At 38.5% G+C, this 15737-nt stretch overlaps 1 protein-coding gene across 2 annotated transcripts in view; it reads right to left on the bottom strand.

Annotated features, from left to right (window-relative positions):
* Positions 1 to 14237, bottom strand: part of LOC100751491 (cytochrome P450 2C26) — a 32114-nt gene extending 17877 nt beyond the window's left edge. For both annotated transcript variants that reach the window (XM_027407412.2, XM_035443078.1), the window contains exons 1-3: positions 14070 to 14237; positions 12387 to 12549; positions 12063 to 12212 (exon numbers count right to left, since the gene is read on the bottom strand). In XM_027407412.2, the coding sequence (XP_027263213.1) occupies positions 12063 to 12212; positions 12387 to 12549; positions 14070 to 14237 (481 nt within the window). The remainder of the gene's footprint in view (positions 1 to 12062; positions 12213 to 12386; positions 12550 to 14069) is intronic.
* Between the last annotated feature and the right edge of the window lie 1500 nt (positions 14238 to 15737).

Below are 15737 nucleotides of genomic sequence, written 5' to 3'. Positions count from 1 at the left end.
GAGTGTGGTTGGTAGATTTATAAACATTTCCTCACATCACCATTATTAAATTACCATGCTGATATAATGCTTAAAATTTGTGGTACATATGTGTTGTATTACAGGTAAAACACCAAATAATCCAATTTAAAAGTGGTGTAAAGAACACAATAGAGAATTCTCAATAGAGGAGTCTAAAATGTCTGATGGACACTTAAGAAAGTGTTCAACATCCTTAGCCATCAGGGAAACGCAAATCAAAACAACTCTGAGATACCATCTGACTCCTGTCAGAATGGCTAAAAAAAAAAAAAAAAACACTGACAGTTTATGCTGGAGAGGATGTGGAGGCAGGGGAACATTCCTCCACTGCTGGTGGGAGTGCCAACTCGTACAGCCACTTTGGAAATCAGTATGGCAGTTCCTCATGAAAATGGGAATCAGTTTGCCACAAGATCCAGCAATTCCACTCTTAGGCATATTCCCAAAAGATGCAAATTGATACAACAAGGACATCTGCTCAACTATATTCATAGTAGCATTATTTGTAATAGCCAGAACCTGGAAGCAACCTAGATGCCCAACAACTGAGAAATGGATAGAGAAAATCTGGTACATTTACACAATTGAGTACTAGTCAGCAGAAAAAAACAAGCAAACAATGGTATCTTGAAATTCCCTGGAAATGGAAGGCACTAGAAGAAACTATCCTGAGTGATGCAATGCAGTCACAAAAGGGCAAACATGGTATGTATTCACTCATATATGGATTTTAGATATGGATCATGGGATTGCCAGCCAGAGAGCCTGGGAAACAGGGAGTACCCTAAAAGAGACATGCAAGGTACCCTGGAGAAGAGGAAGGTGACATGATCAATTGAGTGGATTGGGAACATGGGGGGGAGTAGAGAAGGAACTGGGAGAAAGAGGGGGTGAGAAGAGGAGGGAAGAGGAGGAAATGGGAGGACAAGAAGGTTGACTTGGGGGAAGAATAGAGGAGAGCAGGATGAGAGATATCATAATGGTGGAAGCCATTATAGATTTGAGGAAAGATATGGCATTAGCAAGAATTCCAGAGATCTACAAGGATGACACCAACTGGCAATCTGGGCAATAGTGGAGAGGCTTCCTTGAATGTCCTTTCCTGATAATGAGATTGATGACTACCTTATATGCCACCCTTGAGCCTTCATCCTGTGGCTGATATAAGAAGAGGCAGACACCCACAGCTAAACACTGAACTGAATTCCTGGAATCAAGTCACAAATAGGGAGGAGTGAAGAGCAAAGGGGTCAAGACTGAGCTGGTGAAACACACAGAAATGGCTGACCTGAACAAGGGGGAACTCATGGATCCCAGATTAATGGCTAAAAGGCTAGCATGGGACTGAGTCAGACCCCCTGAATGTGGGTGTCAATAGGGAGGCATCGGCAATCTATGGGACCTCTGGCAGAGGACCAGTATTTATCCCTGGGGTATGAATGGACTTTTGGAGCCAACTGCATGTGGAGGGATGCTTTCTCACCCTGGACACATGGGGAATGCCTAGGCCCTGTCCTGGATGATATGACAGACATTGGTGATCCCCATGGAAGGCCTCATGGGGGATGGAGTAGGGGGTTGGTGGGGTGCAGGGGAAGAGGGGAGGGAGAAGGAGCTGTGATTGACATGTGAAGCAGGCTTGTTTCTAATTTAAATAAAAATAAATTTAAAAAAAAGAACTTTCTTTTTAGACTTATTTTTATTTGTGTGCATGTGCTCTCGTGTGTGAGAATGTGTGTATGTGGTGTGTAGGGTGTGTGTGTGTGTGTGTGTGTGTGTGTGTGTCTGTGTATTGTGTGTTTTGTGTGTGTGGTGTATATCTATGGAGGCTAGAAGAGCATGTCAGATCTCATGGGGCTGCATGGCATGGGCACTGGGATGCCACTGCTCCTACTCAGAAGGAGCATTCTCTCTCAAGTGATAAGCCATCTCTCCAGCTCTCAGGGCATTTTCTTCTAATATCCTTTCTATAATGAATTTGCTTTGATCAAATGATAAATATATGCTACATTCAAGGTGAACCGAAATTTAAATCTGTAGATATCATGTAAGGATTACATGAGTTAAAAGTGTTATTAATAAATTATTAAATATGCTGGGCGTTGGTGGCACATGCCTTTAATCCCAGCATTCGGGAGGCAGAGGCAGGCAGATCTCTGTGAGTTCAAGGCCACCCTGGTCTCCAGAGTGAGTTCCACGATAGGCTCCAAAGCTACACAGAGAAACCCTGTTTTGGAAAACAAAATAAATGAATAAATAAATTATTAAATATATGAGTCAATGAAAACATTGTTTTCACTATGCCAGGGTTTAAAAAAAAATGACTATGTTCTATGCTATCAGGAAATGTTTTATTTAAGCCCAAAACAGTAAAGGATAAAATATTGGGAGTTTTCTTATGTGTGTACATGCTATTCAAAGATTAAATTTGATTGTTAGTCTTTTCTTTCACTTTTTTTGAAGAAAGGACTTAAAGTCCTTAGAAATCAAATATCTAACCAGATTTTCTTTTCAGAACAGAAACTTCTTGGGTAAGTAGCACTTATAGGGGTAGCAAAAGAAAAGTGATTTATTTTCTGAACACACACACACACACACACACACACACACACACACACACACACAAGAAAAGGTAAACGAGAAGAAATGATAAACAGGGTTAAAGACAGAGTGAAATGGTTAACAAAAATAGCTCATATTTGCAGGGCATTGGTGGTACACACCTTTAATTCCAGCACTCGGGAGGCAGAGACAGGCAGATCTCTGTGAGTTCGAGGCCAGCCTGGTCTCCAGATCGAGTGCCAGAATAGGCTCCAAAGCTGTGCAGAGAAACCCTGTCTCAAAAAAAAACAAAAAAAAGTTCATATTTAATGGAAGACACCATATATTTAAGAAATAAAGTCCTTGCTTTCTCCTTGTACTTATTGCAGATATGTGTTGTCATAAATATTTCAGTAGAATGGAAGTTAAAATGATAAGTTTCATGCAAGAAGAAATAATGAAATTGTATATATTTATTAATTTCTATATGTTGAACCATCCCTAAAGCTCTGGGATTAATCTAATAAGATCACAGTGGGTAATCTTTTTGATGCATTATGAATTTGGTTACAAATATTTTTGACAAAATATTTTTCCATAGTCATCAGAGATGTTAGCCTAAAATATTTTTCTTTCTTCCTTCCTTTCTTTCTTTCTTTCTTTCTTTCTTTCTTTCTTTCTTTCTTTCTTTCTTTCTTTCTTTTTGTCTGTCTGTCTTGATTCCATAATTTCTTTCTTTCCTTTATGCTTTGCATAGTTTTGGTTGCAGGGCACTAACAACATTGTAGAAAGATTTTTAGAATTGTTCATCATTTTATATTTTACCAAATAATTCAAGGAGTACTTTCTGAAGCTCTAGGAGAATTATGCATTGAATCAGCCTCTTCCTGGCCTATGATATTTAAGAGGATTTTAATTATTGCTACCATTTCATTGGATGTTTCAATTTGATACACACACCGTGTGTGTGTGTGTGTGTGTGTGTGTGTGTGTGTGTGTGTGTGTGTGTTAGATTTTTCAGTTTGGTAGGGTATAGCTTTCTAGTCCATCCTTAATACTGTCTGAATTTCTAAATGAAGACACAACATACTGAAACTTAAGGATGCTTTAAAAGCAGTACTAAGAGACAGTTCCTAGGAGTAAGTGCCCACATGAAGAAACTGGAGAATAGTCACACTAGAGAATTAGCAGCACAAATGAAAGCTCTAGAACGAAAAGAAGCAACCTCACCTGGGAGGATTAGATCCCAGTAAATAATCAAATTGAGAGCTAAAATCAATAAAGTAGAAACAAAGAAAACACTCCAAAGAACCAATGAAATAAAGAGTTGGTACTTCGAGAAAATCAACAAGTTAGAAAAACCATTAACGAAACTAACTATAATTCAGAAAGAGCACATGCAAATTAACTAAATCAGAAATGAGAAGGGGGACATAGTAACAGACAATGAGGAAATCCAGAGAATCATCAGGCCATACTTTGAAAAGCTATACTCCACAAAATTCAAAAATCTAAAGGAAATGGAATATTTTCTGGATAGATTTCACCTACCAAAATTAAATCAATAACAGACAATCAATTTAAATAGACCTATAATCCCTAATGAAATAGAAGCAATCAGCAAACTCTCAGAAACAAAAAAGCCCAGGGCCAGATGGATTCAGTGCAGAATTCTACCAGAATTCAAAGAAGAGCTAATACAAATATCCCTCAAAGTATTTCGTACAATAGAAGCAGAAAGGTCATTGCCAAACTCTTTTTACCAGGATAAAATTACCCTGGTACCCAAACCACACAAAGACACAGCTAAGAAAGAGAACTACAGACCAATATCCCTCATGAACATTGATGCAAAAATACTTAATCATATACTGGCAAATTGAATCTAAGAACACATCAGAAGCCTACACCATGATCAAGTAGGCTTCATCTCAGAGACTCAGGGATGTTTCAACATATGAAAATTCATCAATGTAATCTACCATATAAACAAACTGAGAAAGAAAATCCACATATCATTGCACTAGATGCTGAAAAAGCCTGTGACAAAAGCCCACACACCTTCATGATAAAGGTCTTGGAGAGATCAGGGATAGCAGGAACATTCTTAAACATAATAATATCAGTATGCAGCAAGGCAATGCATTTCTCTAAAATTCAATGCATTTCTCTAAAATCAGGAACAAGACAAGGCTGTCAACTTTCTATATATTTCTTCAATATTGTACTTGAAGGTCTAGTTAGAGAACTAAGACAACAAAAGAAGATAAAGGGGATACAAATTGGAAAGGAAAATATCAAACATTCAATATTTGCAGATGGTATAATAGTTTACATGAGTGACCCAAAAAATTTTACCAGGGAAGCTCATAAACCTGACAAACACCTTCAATAAAGTGACAGCATACAAAATTAACTCAAAAAATCAGTAGCCCTACTATATGGAGATGATAAATGGGTTCAGAAAGAAATCAGAGAAATATCAGCCTTTACAACAGCCACAAGCAACATGAAATACCTTGTGATAACTCTAAACAAACAAGTGAAAAACCTGTATAACAAGAATTTTAAGTCTTAAAGAAAGAAATAAAAGAAGATAACAGAAAATAGAAAGATCTCCCATGCTAGTGGATAGGTAAGATCAAAATAGTAAAAATGAAAATCTTGTCAAAGTAATCTACAGAGTCAATGCAATCCCCATCAAAATCACAGCACAAATCTTCACAGACCTTGAAAGAACAATATTCAACTTTATATAGAAAAACAAAAAAAAAACAGAATAGCCAAAACAACCCTCTATAATAAATGAACTTCTGGAGACATTACCATCCCTGATTTCAAGCCCTACTACAGAGCTTTAGTAATGAAAACAGCTTGCTATTCGAAAAAAAAAATGACAGGTAGCCAAATGGAATTGAATTGAAAACCCTGATATCAACCCACATACCTATGAACACCTGATTTTTGGTAAAGCTAAAATACAATGGAAAAAAGAAAGCATCTTTAACGAATGGTGCCGGCATAAAAGGATGCTGGCATATGGAAGACTGCAGATAGATCCATATCTATCACCAGGCACAAAACTTAACCCTGATAGTGAGGTTGATGACTGACTTATATGCCACCCTATAGCTTTCATCCAGCAGCTGGTAGAAGTAGAAACAGATGCCCACAGCTAATCACTAATTGGAACCCAGTTGCAGAGGATGAGTGATAAGCAAAGGCGTCCAGACCAGGCTGGTGAAACCCACAGAAATAGCTGACCTGAACAACAGGGAGCTCTTGGTCCCCAGAATGATAGCTGGGAAACCAGCATGGGACTGATACAGACCTCAGGAATGTGGGTGTCAGTGAGGAGACCTCAGAAATCCATGGGGCCTCCTGTAGTAGATCAGTACTTATCCCTAGCAAAGGTGTGGATTTTGGAAGCCCATCCCACATGGAGGGATACTCCCTGACTCTAGAAACAAGGGGGTGGGCCTAGACCCTATCCCAAAAGATAGGACAGACTCTGAAGACCTCCCTATGGAAGACCTCATCTTCCCTGGGGATCGTAAACTGTAAGTGATAAGTAGGTTTTTAGTTGGGGGGTGGTAGGAGAGGAGGGGAGGGAGAGGGAACTGGGATTGATATGTAAAACAGTCTTGTTTCTAATTCAAATTTAAAAAAGGAAAAAAACTTAAGTCCAAATAGATCATAGACCTCAACATAAAACCAGCCACACTTGACCTCTTAGGAGAAAGAGTGAACTCTCTTGAACTAATTGGTACTGGAGACCACTTTCTGAACATAGCACCAGTAGCACAGACACTGAGTTCGACAACTAATAAATGGAAACTCTGTAAGGCAAAGCACACAGTCAACAAGAGAAAACTGCAGCCCACAGAATGAGAAAAGATATTCACCAACACCATATTTGACAGGTGGCTGATTTCCAAAATATACAAAGAACTCAAGAAGCGAGTCACCAAAATAACAAATAATCCAATTAAAAACTGAGGTACAGAACTAAATAGAGAATTCTCAGTAGAGGAATCTTAAAATGACTGAAAGACATTTAAGAAAGTGCTCAACATCCTTAACCATCAGGGAAATGCAGATAAAAATAACTCTGAGATACCATCTTACACCTGTCAGAATGGCTAAAATCAAAAACACCAACAAAAGTTTATGCTGGAGAGGAAGTGGAGAAAGGGGAGTAGTCCTCCAATGCTGGTGGGAGTGCAAACATAAACAGCCATTTTGGAAATTAGTATGGTGGGTTCTCAGGAAAATGGGAATCAGTCTACCTCAAGATGCAGCAATACACCTAGGTATATAACCAAAGGATACACAATGGTACAACAAGTACATCTGTTCAGCTATGTTCATAGCAGCATTGTTTGTAATAGACAGAAACTGGAAGCAAGCTAGATGCCAATAAACTGAGGAAATGATAAAGTAAATATGGTACATTTATACAACTGGAAAAATATACAGCAGAAAAAATGGAATATTGAAAGTTGAGTGAGGTAACCCAGTCACAGAAAGACAAACATAGTATGTACTCACTCATATAAATCTATTAGACTTTGAGCAAAGGATTACCAGCCTATAATCCTCACCACCAGAAAAGCTAGGCAACAAGGAGAAATGTGCATGGTCCCTTGGAGAACGGGAAAGGGACAAGATCTCCTGAGCAAATTGGAAGCACGGTGCAAGGGGAGAGGGAATTAGGAGAAAGAGATGAAGAGAAGAAGAAGAGGGGAGGAGGGGAGGAGGACTTGAGGAAGCAGGAAGATTGAGTCAGGGGAATAATAGAAGAGATCAAGAAAAGAAATACCTTAATAGAGAAAGCCATTATAGGCTTAAAGAGAAATTTGACATTAGCAAATGTCCAGAAATCTACAAGGATGACCACAACTAACAATCTTATCAATAGTAGAGAGGCTACTTTAAATGCCCTTCCACTATAATGATATTGATAACTACCTTAAATGACATCCTAGAGCATTCATCTAGTAGCTAATAGAAGCAGAAGCAGAGACGCACAGCTAAGCACTGAGCCTAACTCCTGGAATCCAATTGTAGAGAGGAAAAATGTTGAGCTACAGGGAGAAGAACAGGCTGGGGAAACCCACAGAAACAGCTGACCTGAACAAGGGGGAGATCATGGTCCCAAAACTGACAGTTGGGAAACCAGCATAGAACAAAATCAGGTCCCCTGAACTTAGGTATAAGTTAGGACACCTGAAACATCTTTGGGGACTCTGGTTGCAGGTCAGTATTTATCCCTAATTTATGAATCCACTACCAGGGGCCCCATAGAGTCCCGAAGCATCCTCATTGACATCCACATTCAGGGATCTGGATCACTCCCATGCTGGCCTCCCAGACATCAGTCTGGAGTCCATGTATTCCCCCTTGTTCAGGTCAGCTGTTTCTATGAGTTTCACCATCCTGGTCCTAACCCCTTTGTTCTTCATTTCTCCCTCTTTGCAACTGGGTTCCAGAGTTCAGTCCAGTGTATAGCTGTGGGTGTTTGCCTCTGCTTCCATCAGCCACTGGATGAGGGCTCTAGGATGGCATATAAGGCAGTCATCAGTCTCATTATATGGGAAGGGAATTCAGGGTAGCCTCTCCACCATTGCCTAGACTGTCAGTTGGTGTCATCTTGTAGATCTCTGGAAATCTACCTAATTCCAGATCTCTCTTCATACCTATAATGGCTCCCTCTGTTATGGTATCTCTCATCCTGCTCTCCTCTGTTCTTCCACCGACTCAACCTTTCTGCTCCTCCATTTCCTCCTCTCCCTGCCTCTTCTCCCCCTCTCATTCTGGCAGCTCCCTCTTCTCTACCCTCAGGCTCCCAATTAGCTCAGGAGATCATGCCCCTTCCCATTCCCTGGGAACCATGCATTTTTCTCTTAGAGTCCTTCTTGTTTCCTAGTTCCTTTGGTGATGAGGATTGTAGGCTGGTACTCCTTTGCTCTATGTATAAAATTCGTATATGAGTGAGTACATACCATGCTTGTCTTTTTGTGACTAGGTTACCTCACTCAGGATTGTTTCAGTATTTATCCCTGGCATAAGAAGGGACTTTGGGAGCCCATACTACATGGAGGGATGAGCTCTCAGCCTGGACACATAGGGGAGAGCCTAGGTCCTGCCCAGGATGATATGACCAACTTTGGGGAACCCACATGGAGGGCCTTGTCCTCCCTGGGGACCGGAGGGGAGATGAGGTAGAGGGCTGGTGGGGGACTGGAGGGGAGGGAGGGAGAGGGTATTACCATGTGAAGCAGCCTTGCTTGTAATTTGAACTAATAAAAAATAATCTCTTGCGGGAAAAACAAATTAGAAGGGAGGTAGTCAAACTTCCACTATTTACAGATTATATGGTAGTATACCTAAGTGTTGCAAACTACTGTACCAGGAAACTCCCTAGAGCTGATAAACACCTTCAGTAATGTGGCAGGATACAAGATGAGCTAAAAAAAAACAGTAGCCCTCATATATAGAAATGATAAAAGGGATGATAAATAAATCAGAGAAACATCACTTTCACAATAGCCACAAATAACATGAAATATCATGGGGTAATGGTAACTAAACAAGGGATAAAACAGTATGACTAGAACTATAAGTCTTGGAAAAAGAAATTGAAGAAGACATCAGAAAATTAAAAGATCTCCCATGCTTTTGCATAGTTAGCATATGCAGAGTAAAAATGGAATCTCACCAAAAACAATCTACACATTCAATGCAAACCCCATTAAAATCCCAAAACAATTCTTGAATGACCTTGAAAGAACAATACTCAACTGCATATAGAAAAATAAAAACTCAGGGTCACCCTCCCTGGCATCAAGCTCTACTGTAAAGCTACAGTAATAAAAACAGCTTGGTATTGGCATTAAAACAGACAAGTGGATCAAGGGAATTGAATTAAAGACTGGGACATTAATCCACACAACTATGAATACCTGATTTTTTTAACAAAGAAACCAAAATTGTACAATGGAAAAAAAGAAAACAACTTCAACAAATGTTGCTGGGATAACTGGTTGATGACATGTAGAAGAATGAAAATAAAAACAGTCTATTGTCATGCACAAATCTGAAATCAAAAGATCTCAACATGAATCCAGTTACACTGAACCAGACAGAAAAGAAAGTGAGAAGTAGTCTTGAACACATGGGCAAAGGAGACTACTTCCTAAATGCAATAGCAGTAGCACAGACTATGAAAGCAGCAACCAAGAAATGGGACCTCCTGAAACTGAGAAGCTTCTCTAAGGCAAAGGACACAGTCAACAAGACTAAACGCCAGCCTATAGAATTGAAAAAAATATCTTGAACAACCCCACATCTGACACAGGACTGACCTCCAAAATCAACAAAAGAACTCAAGAAACTAGACACAAAAACAAAAAAATGATCAAATTAAAAAATCAAGTACGGATCTAAACAGAGAATTCTCAACATAAAAAAATGGAATGGCCAAAAGACATATAAGAAATTGATCAACATATGCAGCCATCAGGGAAATACAAATAAAAACAACTTTGAGATACCATCTTACAACTGTCAGAATGGCCAAGATCAAAACAATGATGACAGTGAAGTAAGGAGAACACTCCTCCATTGCTGGTGGTAGTGCAAACTTATACAGCCACTTTGGAAATCAGTAGGACAGTTTCTCAGAAAATTGGGAATCAATCTACTTCAAGACTCACCAACACCACTCTTGGGTATATAAAAAAAGGAAGCACAATCATACCACAAGGACATTTGTGCAACTTTGTTCATAGCAGCAGCATTATTTGTAACAGTCAGAATCTGGAAATAACCTAGATGCCTTGCAACCAAAAAATGGATAAAGAAAATGTGGGACACTTACACAATGGAGTATTACTCAGATGTAACAATGACATCTCAAAATCTGCAGGCAAATGAATGGAATTAGAAAAAGATCCTGAGTGAGGTAACCCAGAGCCAAAAAGACAAATTTGGCATGAACTCACTCATAAATGGTTATTAGATGTAAAGAGAAGGATAACCAGGCTACAGTGCAGAACCCCAAAGAATCTAGGTGAAAGGGGACCCTAAGATGGATACACATGGAGGGCCTTAGGAAGGGAAAATAGTTAAGATCCCCTGGGTATACAGGGCAGGCTGGTAGAAAGGAAGGGATGTAGAATGGGATCATGAGGGATCAAGAAGACAGAGTTGTGGGAGTGGTGGAGGGTGGGAGCAATGAAAGACGTATCTTGATAGAGGGAGCCATTATGGGGTTAGAAAGAAACCTGATACTAGAGAAATTCTCAGGAATCCACAAGGATGACCCCAGCTAAGAATCCTAACAATAGTGTAGAAGGTGTCTGAATGGGTAGTACCTTTTAATCAGATTAGTGACTACCCTAATTGTCATCATAGAACCTATATCCAATAACTGAGTGAAGCAGATGCAGTGTCCATAGACAAGCACTGGGCTGAGTTCCTGGAGTTCAGCTGAAGAAAGGGAGGAGGGATCATATAAACAAGGGGGTGGTCAAGAGCAAGATGTGGAAAACCACAGACACAGCTGACCTGAACTAGTGGAGCTCGTGCACTTTGGACTGAGAGCTTGGAAACCTGCATGGGACAAAACTAGACTCTCTCAATGTGGATGACAGTTATGTGGCTTGATCTCTTGGGCCGGTTTGGAAGTTATATACATATGTGTCTATGTACATGCATATATACAATAATACTCAAAGACAAGTGGCTAATGATTAAAGAATGTAAAAAGAATGAAAAGGGGACAAGGGAGGGCATCAGGAAAGGAATAGAATGGGAAAAGGGAGGAATTGCGTAATTCTATTTCAATTAAAACATATTTTTAAACAAGTACAAAATTCTGAAAGCACTAATGAAAATTTTCTTTAAAAATCATATATGTCAAGCACAAATCAGGTTTGGTTGATATTAAATAAAGAAACTACACAAAGTATGATAGATAGGAAAATGGGGGTATATCTCAGAAGAGTTGATGGGGGATCATGATCAAAACACATTATGTAACATTCACAATATAGTAAATATTTTTTAAACAACAATAAAATTTGATATGCTGTAGAAGACACAGTTATTGGTGAAAATTTATTACACTCAACTGAGAAAGGAAAACCATGAATAATATTATTGTTATTCAGGACTGAAAACATGGGCCTAAATGAAATCCTGTAAAGTTCAGTTAATTTGCTCAAACCACTGTGATCCAAGAAATGTAAACAAATATCCTCAGATTGGGCTCTGTCACCATTAACACAACCACTTATTCCATGGTGAAATGAACCACAAAGACAAATTACTCCTGTGCTAATGGAAATGCTTAGTTCTTCAGCTCAACATAAAATTAACATAAACCTATAATCATTGTTTATGATTTCAAAACAACAAATATTTTAGATAGGATAAGGTTAACATGACGTGCACACATACCTAACTGAGATGCAAATGTTTAAGCCTGCACTTACCATTGGTTTTCCTCAGTTCCTCCACAAGGCACTGTGCTTCCTCTTGAACACAGTCCTCAATGCTCCTTTTGCCCATGCCCAGATTCCTCAGAGTCATGAGTGTGAAGCGCCTTGTCTCTTTCCATCTGCTTCCACTGCTAAAAATAATGCCTGAAGAAATGGTAAAACACTGAAATAGATTCTGGGAAGAGATGAGAGATCTGATAGGTGAAACCATAGAGAGGACCAACCCGTACCTCAAGAAGAAGTCCAGCCCCTCTTTTCAGTCTTCACCTTCATAGTCAACACCATGCAGCACTCACATGAACATGCACACTTACTTACCAAAGCCTTTATTTAATCTTTCAGCCATAGGGAAGCTTCCTCTTCCAGCAAACTCCTCCCCATGGTCAATCAGAGCTTCCTTCACTGCTTCATACCCATGCAACACCACAGTGGGCTTCATGCCCATGTACAGGGTGAACATGGGGCCATAGACTTTTGATAACTGGATATAGGAAAGAAAATATAAATATTAGTGAAAAAAGTCGCTTTGATCTCCATGGAGTCAACCTCATTCGAACTAACATTATCACTCGTTGTATTTTAATATTTTTATTCAGGCAAAACTCAGCCCCCAATGGTTGTGGAGCCTATTTGTATCATATAGCAGTTATTGATCACCAAAGGGAACCATGTAACTGCTGAGGGTTCAGATATTTGTTGCACAAAGATTACAATGAATTTTCACATCAAATCACTCAGCAAGAAATTGGCCACCAAAACCCCATGTAGACAACCTACCTGCCAGCTGATTGCCTCTATTCTCAGTACCTACCTACCCTACCCACAATAACCCCTCCCATCCTGCCCACCATGTCCCCATCCCCCAAATTGGACAGAAATGCCCTGTTTGAAATAAGGCCACTCCACTCTGATGTGCAAAAATCCAGCCCACAGGTGTGGACATACTCTAACACTCCAGTCAGAAGACCAGAAAATAAGCAGAAACCAAGGACAATATGCCCATACTACTAAACCCATACTTCTATATTTATAGATTGAATGCTATGCATCAGACTTCTGATGATATATTTACAGTTTTAGAAAAACAACAGAGGACTTCATATGGGACAACAAAGAACCAAGAATAGTCAAGGGACTTCTAAGAACTAAAAATGCTGATCAATGTATAACAATATATGACCTCAAATTATATTATGGAGCTATAGTGATATAAACAGTCTGGTACTCACAAAAATAGACAAGTAGACAAATGAAACAGATGAAACGATACAGAAATAAAGCAACAAAGCCAGGCCCACTTAGATATGAGATGTAAAACTGTAAGTCAACACAAAGAGTTCTGTTCAGCAGTCCAGGTTTGGCAGTTGGCTACTACAAATGTAAAGAGTGGGTACCATACATGCTGCACCTAGGCATGCAATATTTCCCAGAAAAAGTTCCTTCTCTTGCAGAATTTTTAACCCCAGACTTAGGCTTTACAAATATTAAACTGAATATAAATATCACCAAATATGCCAATATCTTGGTTTCTTTATTGAATTTCTTGTGTTATTCCATGTTCATTGGTACTTAGTTAAATTAGGCATCAGTGACATCTTTTAGAGTTCAGCATCAAATAGATAACATCAGTAAAAACGGATATCTAAAATTCTACCTGATGTATTGAATAATCTATTCCTTGCTGTTGACCTTCAAACAAAACTAATTGGAAAAGCTGTTTTTTAAGATAGGAAATAGTCATGAATTTTGTAATTTAATGGGATTTTTTTTCCTTTTTTATAAAATGCAATGACATAAATGTCCTTTCACCTGAGCCTTAGCTCATTACTGAATTCCTGACCAAGGACAGCTGTAAAAGTCAGAAAGTATATAATACTTTGAAATGGTTTTGACTTTATGGTTATTTATATCAATATTGCCTCTGACACTAGATTTTCATTAAAAGCAGCTTTCAATGTATCTTGTTCATCAACGTATTGGAGGAGCACAAAGAATACTTACATTGGTCAAGGATCTGCTGATGTCTTTCACATCTATTTGGAGGAAATTGCCAATAAGTGGGAGAGGAGTGGGGCCAGGAGGGAGCTTCCCTCTCTCAGATCTCTGTCTCCAGAGTGAGAGGAGAACTAGACAGGAGAGAATAAACACCAACACGACAGCTGGATCCATGGAGACCCCTCTCACTGACACAGCTATGATCAGCCAGCATGGGGCTTTTATAACACTATTTTCGGGATCAACAAGTTCCTCTTGAAACCTGATTGACTAACCAATCAGATAACCTTTAATCTCTCTCTATCAAGTAAACTTTGCCCTTTTGATTGAAATAAAAATAAGATGGTCTTTACACTTGTCCTTCTTTTACAGGGTACCCATTTGAATTTCTAGTTTAAGGGTACTGATTATTTTCCAAATAGTACTAATAAAAATGAACAAATGAATTTATAATGTGAAACTCCTCATGAGAAGCAAAGGATGAAATTTGAGATTTAAGAAAACTACTCAACATTTATATTCTCAATTAGTTACCAGGGAGGAGATTATGACTTATGAAGCATTTGTATATTCCATGAAATATATTTCTTCTTAAACAAAGTGTTACTGTATAGCTTAGATTGACCACAAAGTGGCATTTCTTCTACTACATTGTCCCAATGGCTAGAAATACATTTGTACTGCACCATGGTCATGATGATTTTAAATATTTTTTGTTATATTAAACATTGGGACATATTTGGTTCAACAATGTAAGCCTTATAGATCTTTATTTCACTATTTGGAGATTTGTAAAACGAAGATAACAAAATATATCTATGACTAACACACCTTGAATCACAAAATATATGTTTAACTTTTAGCTAAAGAAAGGTCTTCATTTATCAGTGTTGTGTATTCCAACCATGAAAGATTTTTTTTTTCTAAAGGGGATGGGACAGTGTCTCACAGTTCATGGCCAGAAGAATTTGGAAATCAAGGTGACTATCTAAGTGGCACACTTACTCCCCTAGCTTTACCACAGATTCTTAAAGAAAGGTATTTGAATTCTCCTAGTCCCAGTGCAGATGCTAAACTGAATAAGCACAATAGTCTATAGTCTGTAACAATAATTGATATAACCTAACCACCCCACAAAGAGCATCAACAAGTAGGTACCAAGTGTTAAAATGCCTGAGGCAAAAAAGGCATTTATAACTTAACCCATATTTATTGCAACTTACAACTTCCCTGCATAAAGGCATGCATTTCAACTATATGCATCATAATTGCTTAACTGTTAACTATGTTACTATATTGATGATAATCACTAACAGTTATGAATATAGTTAATAATTATGTCATCATTGTTTTAACATAGAAGTCAGAAAAGTTCACTCATGTTTTGTAATCTTACTCAACAATTACAAAAATAACTACAAAGGGAGCTAAGATAAATTCCAATAACCCAAAGTCATGGTTATCTTCATTATCTACAACAAAGTAAGCAATAATTTGTTACCCAAATCATATTGCTCTAAATTCCCAAAGAATACAGTCTCAGTAGATATTTTTCATGCCTGTGGTGCTACTAGGTCTGGCACATTTGTAAGTTGGGATGATGCTTTGGACGAACTATTCCTTTTACATAATATAAGATCCAAGAACACTGAAAAAGAGAAGGGCCTCTGAACT

This window comes from Cricetulus griseus, chromosome 3 (genome assembly GCF_003668045.3).
Source record: "Cricetulus griseus strain 17A/GY chromosome 3, alternate assembly CriGri-PICRH-1.0, whole genome shotgun sequence".
NCBI classification, from domain to species: domain Eukaryota; kingdom Metazoa; phylum Chordata; class Mammalia; order Rodentia; family Cricetidae; genus Cricetulus; species Cricetulus griseus.
This window is presented reverse-complemented; position numbering and strand designations above follow the sequence as displayed.